Source organism: Oratosquilla oratoria, chromosome 32 (assembly GCF_046742065.1).
Source record: "Oratosquilla oratoria isolate Oo_2021 chromosome 32, ASM4674206v1, whole genome shotgun sequence".
Taxonomy (NCBI): domain Eukaryota; kingdom Metazoa; phylum Arthropoda; class Malacostraca; order Stomatopoda; family Squillidae; genus Oratosquilla; species Oratosquilla oratoria.
The window spans coordinates 42,135,893-42,148,392 of NC_134808.1; the positions used below are offsets into that span (position 1 = coordinate 42,135,893).

Below are 12,500 nucleotides of genomic sequence, written 5' to 3' on the forward strand. Positions count from 1 at the left end.
TCTTACCCTTGGACGAATCGGTGTCCTTATCTATATCTGTGAATAAATAAAAAAAATATATTAGATTTGCATGGAGAGAAACGTCTTAGTATTCGAATTCCTAACATGAATTTAATGCCACATATACAGCTCGGACTCTTACCAGTGTCGTCAAAGGGTATGTAAACATATTCAGCCCCTGAAAATGAAATAAACGTTTTTAGTTACATTAACCAACATGTAGAGTTATTGATCTTGTAAAATGCGTTTGAATTTCAGTAATAGTACAGTCACGTTCATTAAGATAGATGATACCAAGACGAGCAGAGACGTGAATGAACACAAACAGGAATGAGAATGGGGAACATGCACATAGACACGTACACACGCATGCACACACGCATATACACGCGCACGCTAGCACACACACACACACACACACACACACACACACACACACACACACACACACACACACACACACACACACACAGGGAGCATACACCAACAAATACCCCTAAGTGTGGATATGATACTATGTTTCAGTAAATACACTTACGTGAATAGTCCAACACTGTAAAGGGAAACTCGGGTATATCGATTTGTCCCAATCCTTGTGACACTTTCGTATATGTCGACGCGGTCGAGGTCGTGTCTGTACGCACCTCGACATCGGCCACAGCGCTTCCGTAGCGAAGTTCTCTCACAGTAATGTCTTCTACAGATGGTTCTTCCGCTTTCAGGAGAGGCAAGACCTGTAGCACAAGATTAAAGTTTTCGTTTTGGTAGTGATGTTACGTCTTTGCTGTGTGTGAAAATGTCTACTTTAACAAGGAGTATGGTAGGAAGAATTAAGGATGTACATGTTCTGCAAGGTAAGTTGAGAGTGGAGAATAGGTGGAGAAAGAGGAAAAGGGCAGAAGGTAGGGAGGTACTTAGAGTGAACTGCTTAAATGAGAAAAAAAAGGAGAATGAGTATAAGAAGCTGAAAGAGGAGTGGGAGTAAAGGATAGAGTAGAACTAGGAGTGGAGGAGGAATGGGGATGGCTAAAGGAGGGAGTCATAAGGTGTGCAAAGATGGTGTGTGGAACAAGGAGGGCGGGAGGAAATAGAAGGAGGGGTAGTGAGTGGTAGGATGAGGAGGCAAAGAAGGGTGTAGAAGAGAAGAAGCATGCATTCATAGATTGGCTACAAATTAGAGCGAGGGAATCGTATGAGAGGTACAAAGTAAAGAGAAGGAAAGTTAAGCATAAGATAAAGGAAGCAAAGAGGAGAGCAGATGTGAAATGGGGTAAGAGTATGACTGAAAATTTTGAAAGCAATAAAAAGATGTTTTGGAAGGAAATTAAAAGAGAAAGAGGAGGCGAATCAAGTAGAGAAGAAAAGGTAAAAGGTGCAGATGGAGAGATGATAATGGAAGAGAAGGCAGTGAGAGGAAGGTGGGCAGAGTATTTTAGGGAGTTGCTAAATGTGAAGGAGGATAGGGAGGGAAAGGTAGTTGCAGTGGGAAACGCCAAGAAAATGAGTGATGAGTGAGGAAAATGGAGGAGAAATAGGGAAGGATGAAGTGAAAGTAGCTGTTTAGATGATAAGAGCAGGTAAGGCACCTGGTCTGGATGGATGCCATGCAGAATGTCTGAAGAAAGGAGGTACAGTTATGGTGGACTGGCTGGTAAGGTTATTTAATGTTTGTTTAAGAGATGGTAGAGTGCCGGAGGACTGAAGGAGTGCCTGTATATTTCCACTTTACAAGGGAAAGGGGGGACAAGTGTGAGTGAAGTAGTTTCATAGGGATCAGCTTGTTGATTGTAGTTGGGAAGGCTTATGGGAGGGTCTTGATTGAGAGGATTAGGAGAGGAACAAAGGGAGTAATTGGTGAGGAACAGTGTGGGTTTAGGACAGGTAGGGGTTGTGTAGATCAGATTTTTGTGGTAAGACATATGTGAGAAAGCTATAGGAAAAGGTAAGGATGTTTTTTTGGCTTTTATGGATCTGGAAAAGGCTTACGACAGGGTAGACAGGAAAGCACTGTGGGAGGTACTGCAGATATATGGGACAGGAGGAAAGCTGTTAAGAGCAGTCAAGAGTTTTTACGAAAGTAGTAGAGCTTGTGTTAGGATTAGAAATGGAGAGAGTGAATGGTTTGAGATAAAGGTAGGACTTCGTCAGGGATGTGTTATGTCGCCTTGGCTGTTCAATCTTTACATGGATGGGGTGGTGCGAGAGGTGAATGCAAGGGTAGTGTGTCAGGGGTTGGAGATGATTAAATAAAAAAGAGAGAAGTGGGAGGTGAGCCAGTTGTTGTTTGCTGACGACACTGCGCTTGTAGCAGGATCAGAGGAGGGATTGAGGAAGTTAGTGACAGAGTTTGAGAAGGTGTGTGAAAGAAGGAAGCTGAAGATAAATGTGGGCAAAAGTAAGGTGATGAGATGTACAAGGGGAGAGAGTGACAGCAGACTAGAAGTGAGCATTAAGGGTGAAAGACTGGAGGAACGGGATAGTTTTAGATACTTGGGTGCGAGTTTTAGATACTTGGGGGTGAGGAAGTATGTATGAGAAAAAAAATTTACGCAGCCCGAAAGGATCTCTCCCCTTCTTTTCTGCATGGGGGGACGGAGAGGGGAGGGTCGCCGAATTTATGAAGCGGCCTTGCTGTGGATGTGCTGTATCTTATGACACTGCTTCTGACGCAGGGCAGTGGACAGGATGCAGGGATGACCCGTCATCCAGAAGGTGCCAAGATAAGAGGGAGGGAGGAGGGTGGAGGGGAGTGGAATATATAGGAAATGGAATGGGTGGGAGTGATTTCTATGCCCTTTTCTTTTTGGCTACCCCCCCCCCCCCATGTAGGGGGAAAAAGCCTTTGGTATGTATATGGACATTGAAGACTGCTTATCGAAGAAGGATTGATATAATGTTAAGAGAAATTTCTTTCGGCCCTGCGTTATTAACTAATGAAATACTGGCTGGTAGCATTCAGAGCAAAAATTTGTGGCTCCCCTTTCACCTCAGAAAAAATATAACTAAATTTAAGAATGTATTAACAAGGCCTATTGTTCGCTGTTTTACACGTTGACACATACTAAGGAGATTACTCGTGCTCACTCCAATACCAGACATATTTATATAGCATTGAGGAACCACTAGGATATGAACAAAGTTTTGCATATAGACACGTTGAATTGATAACAAGCAAGTCACTTCTAGATAATTAACTAGGAATTTGCATTTGCTAGCTATTTCTTGTCCATAAGCTTACCTAGAACGAATAAACAAATTATATATATATGTATATATATATATATATTATATATATATATATATATATATATATATAATATGCATACACACATTAGATTATGTGCGTTCGAATCCCGCACTACTCTCCGAATTTGCATCCAAAGCTCATGCGTTCGCAGGCTCTTGTCCACGAGCTCCTTACCGTGACCTTGAAGTAGTCTCTGATCGTGACGAAGAAGTGGGAATCTCGACTTCGCATGTCATTGACGAACATCCGCTCGTTGAGCTTGAGGGGTACATAGGTCCAGCGGTATAGGGTCGGGTAGAAATGCTTGGTCACTGCAATTCAAATACACGAAGGAATTTACATCTCGGGATGCATATACTATATATATATATATATATATATATATATATATATTATATTATATTATTATACACGTGATCATATACGGTGTGTATGTGAAAATTCATTGTGACAAATGGAAATAAGCCCCACCGCAAGGACTCGAACCTTTGCCTTAGCGACTGCTTATTATGAAGCAAAGACGATAGCATTGAGTCAGTCAGACCATACAAAAGGAATGACCTGGACTACGACCTGGTAACTCCCGGAGGGCACTAGGCTAGCTCAGTCTCTATTTTACTTTCACAATAAATAAAGAAATAATATCATTTGAGGACGTACCCTTTATCAGTATAACGTTTGGCTTGTCTTTATCAAGTACCTGACGAAGGTTATGCTCGTTTTTTTTTATAGACTCTTCGAGAAATGCCAATTCAGTACAAATCACTCCGTGATCTAACCTGTGTATTGCTTTATAGGGCTACCGAAGATATCATTAACGTCCAGGTACTTTATCAAGTACCTGACGAAGCATATACAAGTATTTTGATAGATTCTTCGAGAAATGCCAATTCAGTACAAATCATCACGTGATCTCACCTGTGTATTCCTTTATAGGACTACCGAAGATATCATTAACGTCCAGGTACTTGGCCATGCTGTCTGCTATCTCCACTGTGTTGATCATACTATCGCATTGGGCCACAAAGTCGGCTCGAGCCGTTGTTGATGTGACGCGAACTAAACGCAAGAATTTGATTGGCTTCGAGACGAACTTCTTCTGTTCGTCGCTGTCCAAGTTGTCTTGAAGCTGATAATAAAAATAAATAAATAAATAAATAAATAAAATAAAAAAGAGAGTAAAGGGAGGGCTGTGAGGATGGTTCTCTCTCTATCTATGTCATCTTTCTCTCATCTCTCTCTTCTCCCTCTCCTCTCTCCTCTCTCCTCTCTTTCTCTCTCTTTCTCCCTCTTTTTCTGTCTCTCTTCCTCTCCCTCTCTCTCTCTTCCTCTCCCTCTCTCTCTCTTCCTCTCCCTCTCTCTCTCTTCCTCTCCCTCTCTCTCCTCCTCTCCCTCTCTCTCTTCCTCTCCCTCTCTCTCTTCCTCTCTCTCTCTCTCTCTCTCTCCTCCTCTTCCTCTCTCTTCCTCTCTCTTCCTCTCTCTCTCTTCCTCTTTCTCTCTTCCTCTCTCTCTCTCTTCCTCTCTCTCTCTCTCTCTTCCTCTCCCTCTCTCTCTTCCTCTCCCTCTCTCTCTTCCTCTCCCTCTCTCTTCCTCTCCCTCTCTCTCTTCCTCTCCCTCTCTCTCTTCCTTTCCCTCTCTCTCTTCCTTTCCCTCTCTCTCTTCCTCTCCCTCTCTCTCTTCATCTCCCTCTCTCTCTTCATCTCTCTCTCTCTCTCTCTCTCTCTCTCTCTCTCTCTTTCACCCCTCTCTGTACCACTCTACTTCTCTCCCTCCTAGGTACGGGGAGAAGGGATCTCGGTATGAGTAACCCTGCTGTGGATGTACTTTGCATTGCTTCTGGCCTGGACAGTAGTGAGCGGGAAGCAGGGATGACCAGTCATCCAAGAGGAGATAGCAGATAAGATGAAAGGGGAAACATGGGTGGTAGGTGGGAGTGGAATGGATATTATTATTATTTTCGTTATTACTATTATTATTGTATATTTATTTTTATTTATCTTATTATTATTATTATTATATTTGTTTTTTATTTGTTTATTTTTTATTTTATTTTATAATGATTTTATTTTATTTTATTTTATTTATTAAATATTTTATTTATTGATTTTTATTTGTTTATTTATTCATTTTTTTATTATTATTTATTATTATTTATTTTATTTATTTGTGTGTGTGTGTGTGAGAGAGAGAGAGAGAGAGAGAGAGAGAGAGAGAGAGAGAGAGAGAGAGAAGTGTCACTCCCACGGGCCTTAGTATATAGATTCGAAAGACCAGCATTGTGCTAAATGATTTACACTGGTTTCTGCTAAAGAGAAAGTTGAGAATTATACAACAAAATTTTCTAATAAACAGAAGATTGTGTGTGGGAAGATATGTTTGTGCGTTTGTGCATGTGTGCGTATGATGGTATGTGTATACTTGTATTCATGTCTGTGTGTGTGTGTATGTGTGTGTGTGTGTGCGTTCATTATACGTTTGATATATTTTCTCGTAAATTTGTGTATACGTTTTTTCTCTGTACATGTATGTTAACAAACGCGCACTATATCATATTGTCGCTGTCATTGTTATTGATATTTTGTTATTGTTTCTATTTTTATTAATCATAATTATAATTGTTATTATTAATGTTATTTTTATTATTTTATTTATTATTATTATTATAATTTTTTTTGTGTCTTACCTTAGGTAGCACCTGCATGGTCATAGTATCTTCATCATTCAGAAAACTTTTCAAGACATTTTCATCAGAACTTTCTTTAGTGAATTGGTATAAAATCACATATCCTGTAAAAAGAAACACCATTAAGGCCTTCAGTAATTATTGATCTTCATTTTTCCCAACCATTAATATCTGTGCATCTTTTACAATTTCATGAAATAAACATATTCGATGCTCCTAATAGTTTAGATAAATATTTAATCATTCTATATTTAGTAAGAATTCATTTAAAGATCCTATTTATTGTAATGTGTTTTTATACGTAAACTTGTATACTGATTGCTCGGTAGTGAAATTTGTTCTTTGACAAATGGTCACAGGGTCTATATAACTCAAGACATAAGGTCACCATTGTACATTACGGAAAGACGAGGAAAGGGAAACAGGGGACTTAGAATGTGACTTTTAACGAGTTGTTAACGGATGTAATAGACATAGTAACCATGGCAACCATGTAGTTAGCGCTGAAATAATTGATAGCTTTAAGAGAGGAGTAGATACCTTAAAGGTTAGGGACGAAAGGTGGTAATGGACTTGGAACTCACTACTGAAAGCCTTATGGTCTCCCGCAGCCTCTTCCATTCGTATGTTCACTCGATCGGTTTCCATCTATGTCTTTCTTAGTTTCAGCAATTCTTGAAAAAGACATTAACGGTGGTATTCTTAAAAAATTCTTTCCTTGTATAAATCTTTCCCTTCCAAAGATTTATACAAGGAAAGATTTTTCTAAGAATATCACCGTAAGAATCTTACGGTGATATTCTTTAAAAAAAATCTTTCCTTATATAAATCTTTCCCTTCCAAGGATTTATACAAGGAAATATTTTTAAGAATACCACCGTAAGAATCTTACGGTGGTATCCTTAAAGAAAATATTTCCTTATATAAATATTTCCTGTCCAGGATTTATCTAAGATATATATGTATATATGAGTTTTATTTATTTATTTATTTATTTTTTAATCTTAGGTAGCACCTGCGTGATCATAGTATCTTCATCATTCAGATTTTTTTTTTTTTTTTTTTAAGAATACCACCGTAAGTCCAAACCGGTCGAATGAAGGGCTACAGTCCCTACAAAGGCACTTTCAAACTCCTGTTTCCCTTTCCTCGTCTTCTTATACCTATCTCTACAATTTCTTAATATTATACATTACCATCATATAATTCTTTAGATACTGGTTTCGACGCGCTGCCACCAGTGCCTGAACTTGAATCTATGAACTCTGTAGAGAAAAGTAGAAAAATATACGAAATAACAATAATATTTCTGTCAACATTACAAGTAAAACGTGTACAAATAATTGCCGTTATTTGGTTATTACAACAGTGAATACTGATACATTATCACAGACATATATTACGCCTAATGTTTATATAATTTGATTCTCATTGTTAATGCTGATTCTGTACCCACTAAGAGAGTAGATGGTTCTCCAAAATACTCACTAATTTAATTGAAATAGTAATTGGTAGTTTGTACGAGTATAGTTTACGAGACTACCATTATTGGTAATACTGCTGCTTCTACTACTACACGACCTCCATCCTCGTGGAACTGTGTGGTGGAAGCAGCAGGATCTGCCTCCCACAGACACAGTTCATTGGCCCCTCTCCCGTCAATGACTGTGGTCGACTACTACTATTACTACTACTATTACTACTACTATTACTACTACTATTAGTACTGCCACTACTACTACTGCTGCTACTACTGCTACTGCTACTACTACTACTGCTACTACTACTGCTACTACTACTGCTACTACTACTGCTGCTACTACTGCTACTGCTACTACTACTACTGCTACTACTACTGCTACTACTACTGCTACTACTACTACTACTACCACTACCACTACTACTACTGCAAATACTTCTACTACTACAAATATTCCTACTATTACTGCTACTTTTTCACCTGTCATACGATTTCCATACATGTTTCTTAGACAAGGTTCCTTGGATCCATTCTTACAACTGACCATAATCATGAACCTGTGTATTACCCTTACTTCTAGGTTCCGACAATATGTATATTCTAAATTTGGTGGAACTTATACTCCAAAAACCTCTTGCTCTGACGTCCACTCAAGTGTCGGTCGCTCGATATGTTTGCAGTTAGGTGTACAAAAACGTCCCTTTTTAATGGGATTATCATTGGTTTCACTGGTACCTCTCAAAATACTTAACAAAAAAAAAAAAAAAAAAAAAAAATAGGCTGTGTGGTCTCTAAGCTCATGTTTTACTACAAATGAAATGTCAGTTTGCAAACGATAAAATTTAGTTCTGAGTGTAGGAGGTTTTGTTTAAGTGAATAGAATTCTCTTTCAGAAGTCATAACAACAAACTGTCGTAGTGAAAGATACAAACGTTAAAAATAAATTAACCAATGTTAGTCATTGTTTTCACTCATAGATTCTTGTATGAAAGTCAATTGAGTAATCTCGGATCGATCTATCAGATCCTCAATACTGAAAGCGTGAGAATAAGTCCTGACATAACTGAGTTAAGAGGTAAAGACACGGAAAAGAAAACGACAAAAGTAAAAAAAAAAAAAAAAAAAAAAAAAAAAGTTAAAAAGAAAGTTAAAAAAAAAGACAAATAAACAAAGGAAAAGAAAAAGAAAATTGTATGTACATGTATATAAATAAAAAGGAAAAGCATATTCCTCGTCTCCACACGTACCATTGGCCGTGACTTCCGCTTCATCCACGGTCAAACCTGTGGAGTCATTGCTCTTTATAGCGTCCACGAAGGTAGTTTGTACAGACTGCTCAACATCAGCGCCTTCGTAGTTCGTGACGGTAACTTCGTGGTCAGCAATGACTGAACCAGGCCTGAACCCCAGTACTTTAATCCCGGTAATGGGTGAAAATAGCGGCATCCATATGGCAGTGAGCTGTAAATGGAATTCCCTGTACATCATAATTTTCGAGACGCGTAGATACGTAGTTATATACACATACATATACACTATATGTTTACATGAATTTATACACTACATAAACACGCATATATTTATACATATGTAAACAGGCACGTACATAGACATGTACACACACACACACACACGTGCACGTTATATACACGTACATATTTCCGTGTATATATTCAGCGAAAGAAGTGAGCAGATTATCTTGTATGCAAATAATTAGATATGACGAATTTTTTTAGTTTACTATTTTCTTCAACATAAACCCAAACATGACCTTTATGATTTTTCTAATTCGAAATTGTACTAAATTTTAGTAACCCCCTACGTACTCGTATACATATATAATAAATACATATGGATAAATACACGGATATATATAAGGATACATATACGAATACTTATAAGGGTACATGTATATATATATATATATATATATATATATATATATATATATATACACACACACACACACGCACATGTATATAGGTACACATATACTTTATCACAATACGTATACGCATGTGTATACATGCTGGGCGAGTGAGTTAAATGCCTTACCGCCGTCTCAATATTTTGAGCCAAATCCTTCCACTGCGTAGTGTTCGTATTGTTTAATTCGGAGACCCAGTCGACATGAGTATATCGAACGGTGAGATTCACTCTTCCTGTGGATAATAATATGTCCTTGAAAAATCTTATCCTAAAAAATATTCATGATTATATTAATAGTTTTCTATACATTTACAGGAATGCGCATACACACCCACGCACACACGTTCGCAGGCACGCACACGCATGCACGCACATGCATGCACGCACACGCATGCACGCACATGCATGCACGCACACACGCATGCACGCACACACGCAAGCATGCACGCACACACGCAAGCATGCACGCACACACGCAAGCATGCACGCACACACGCAAGCATGCACACACACACGCAAGCATGCACGCACACACAAGCATGCACACACGCATGTACACACACACACACACACACACACACACACACATATATATATATATATATATATATATATATATATATATATAATATGCAAAGTAGACCACTTTGAAAAAGAAACTAACGAAGAAGAGCGCTTTCGTATATTACATCCTCAGTGCAAAAAGTACTTGCACTGAAGATTTAATATACGAAAGCGCTCTGCTTCGTTAGTTTTTTTCCAAGTGGTCTACTTTGCATAAGTGAACACACGTACCCGTGTTCTTATTAGCACATACACAGACACACACACACACACACACACACACACACACACACACACACGTATATATATATATATATATATGTGTGTGTGTGTGTGTATTTATATATGTATATGTGTGTATAGGTATATATATATATATATAATCCGACCACTGTGAAAAAGTGCTATACTCTTCGCACTTTTTCATTATAGACTTGTAATATTTTGCAGACAAGAAGAGTGTAAGGTTACTCCTTTACATTACTCTCTGCCAGTAACTGTACTTGTGAAGGATTTGGATATATAGATGAGATGTACGTGTGGGATTATGTATACGTAATCTTAAATGATTTGTACTTACGTATGTCATCTGCCACCGTAGAATTTGATGCACCAGATCCGGTCTCCCCATTGGTTGAGCTTGTGTCGCCCGCTGTAGAGCTGTCGCCCGCTGTAGAGCTGTCGCCCGTTGTAGAACTGTCGCCCGTTGTAGAACTGTCGCCCGCTGTAGAGCTGTCGCCCGTTGTAGAACTGTCGCCCGTTGTGGAGCTGTCGCCTGTTGTAGAACTGTCGCCCGTTGTGGAGCTGTCGCCTGTTGTGGAGCTGTCGCCCGTTGTAGTGGTGTCGCCCGTTGTAGAGCTGTCGCCCGTTGTAGTGGTGTCGCCCGCAGCATCGGATGTGTCTGTGTTCGAAGTCGTGTCGTCGGCTGTCGAGACTGTGGTTTCTGTTTCGGAGTTTGTCGTTCCTGTGGTCGTCGTTCCGTCGGTCACAGACAGACCAAGAGACTCTGCAACCTCTGGAAAATAAATTAAAATAATAAATTAATAAATAAATTGAGTGAAATAATAATAATGATAATATAAATACGAGCCGCCGGCTACTTGAGTCTCTCTTGGGGTCTCGGCCTTCGCTCTTGTGGTCTACAAAATGAGAGACAGGCAAAACTTCAGCTCCATTTTTCCGTATATTCCAAAGAATGTTTTGCCAATTCGCTTTCCAAGTTAACGTTATTTATGTAATTATTGTTATTATTTTTATGAAGGGTTCGTCGACTTTTTTAGCAGTTTTTATTTTAAGTTGCACAATATCTTGGTATTGTCATGCACGGGAGATCAGCACGACAGTTGAAAATGCAAAACGATAGTTTGTCAGTAATGCGAAAGAGATTATTTAAGATTGATATATATATATATATATATATATATATATATATATTTTTTTTTTTTTTTTAAGAAACTGGCAATCTAATAACAATTGAATGAACGTATAAGAGGACGTTTTAAGTGAACGTTTTAAGAGGACGGACAAGGAAAGAGGTATTTCAACTCATACATGTTAGACCGTCGCCACTTGTGGCGGAGGTCGAGGTTGACGACAGTTCAAACCATCCCACCAGCGAGTTGGACCAAGGTCACGGTTCATTAAAATCCACGATACAAAGTCTTTCGTAATTGGTCCCGTCGTAGCCTCCGAAGCGGTGAGTCAATCACATACCTTCTCCAATCAATGATTTGACGCTGGAGAGAAGACCCTCAAGATCTGTGGCTGCATTCAAGATCCCTTGGTTTTCTGTGGTGTCTGGACTGGCCATGAAGTCGGTGATTGCTGTGCTTATCGATGTGTTGATGCTAGCTCCATCCAGTGAAGAATCGATCTCCCTTGGTAATACCGCAAAGGTTCCTGTAAACGGAAACATTTGGTCTTAGGTTCTGAATGGTTTAGACCAGGGCTGGGGAACCTTTTTGTGCATGAAGGCCACCTTACAATTCATCGGTCCCACATAGAAGCCGCACTGAACAAATTATTATTATTCTTTTATCCCTTTTTAGGGGACGGTGTAAGTTTTCCACCCCCCTCCCTATGTGTGTGGTGTATATTATAAGTTTCAGGTGTATAATGATATCAGACTTAAAAGATATTCAAGGTCTTTTAAAAAAAATGATATATATATCAAAGGCCGCAGAAGGCCGCACTTGATGGCCCGGAAGGCCGCAGAAGACCGAAGACCGAAAAGCGAAGAAGACCGAGTCGGTCGAAACGTATAAGCAATTAAGGAGTTCCAGCCCATCTTCGCTTATGCTTCCTCCACCCAGTCTCTCGTTTGTTCTTAGGTTCACATACATTTGTCAAGCACCGCAGTAACCTTTTAGATCACGTTGTCCACTATTATCATTCCATTCCCTCCTTCAGGAATTCTCGACATTCGAACATTTATTAAGCTCCCCTTCATTTTTTCTCCCAAGTACCATCCCGCAAAAAAGTAAATAAATGAATAATAATAATGATAATGAATTATGATGATAATGATAATAAACTAATAATATAAAATAAATGTTGAGACTATTTGCTGTATTACAAAGTTGGCAGTTATAATTATC

The 12,500-nt window shown here is 39.0% G+C and overlaps 1 protein-coding gene across 1 annotated transcript in view; it reads right to left on the reverse strand.

The window, feature by feature from the left end:
* LOC143017641 (uncharacterized) overlaps positions 1 to 12,500 on the reverse strand; it is a 31,801-nt gene that overhangs the window by 3,033 nt on the left and 16,268 nt on the right. The window contains exons 8-18 of the mRNA XM_076172431.1: positions 11,617 to 11,802; positions 10,484 to 10,918; positions 9,466 to 9,572; positions 8,658 to 8,871; positions 7,127 to 7,195; positions 5,931 to 6,034; positions 4,166 to 4,376; positions 3,422 to 3,558; positions 539 to 734; positions 143 to 178; positions 7 to 36 (exon numbers count right to left, since the gene is read on the reverse strand). Coding sequence (XP_076028546.1) covers positions 7 to 36; positions 143 to 178; positions 539 to 734; positions 3,422 to 3,558; positions 4,166 to 4,376; positions 5,931 to 6,034; positions 7,127 to 7,195; positions 8,658 to 8,871; positions 9,466 to 9,572; positions 10,484 to 10,918; positions 11,617 to 11,802 — 1,725 coding nt within the window. The remainder of the gene's footprint in view (positions 1 to 6; positions 37 to 142; positions 179 to 538; positions 735 to 3,421; positions 3,559 to 4,165; positions 4,377 to 5,930; positions 6,035 to 7,126; positions 7,196 to 8,657; positions 8,872 to 9,465; positions 9,573 to 10,483; positions 10,919 to 11,616; positions 11,803 to 12,500) is intronic.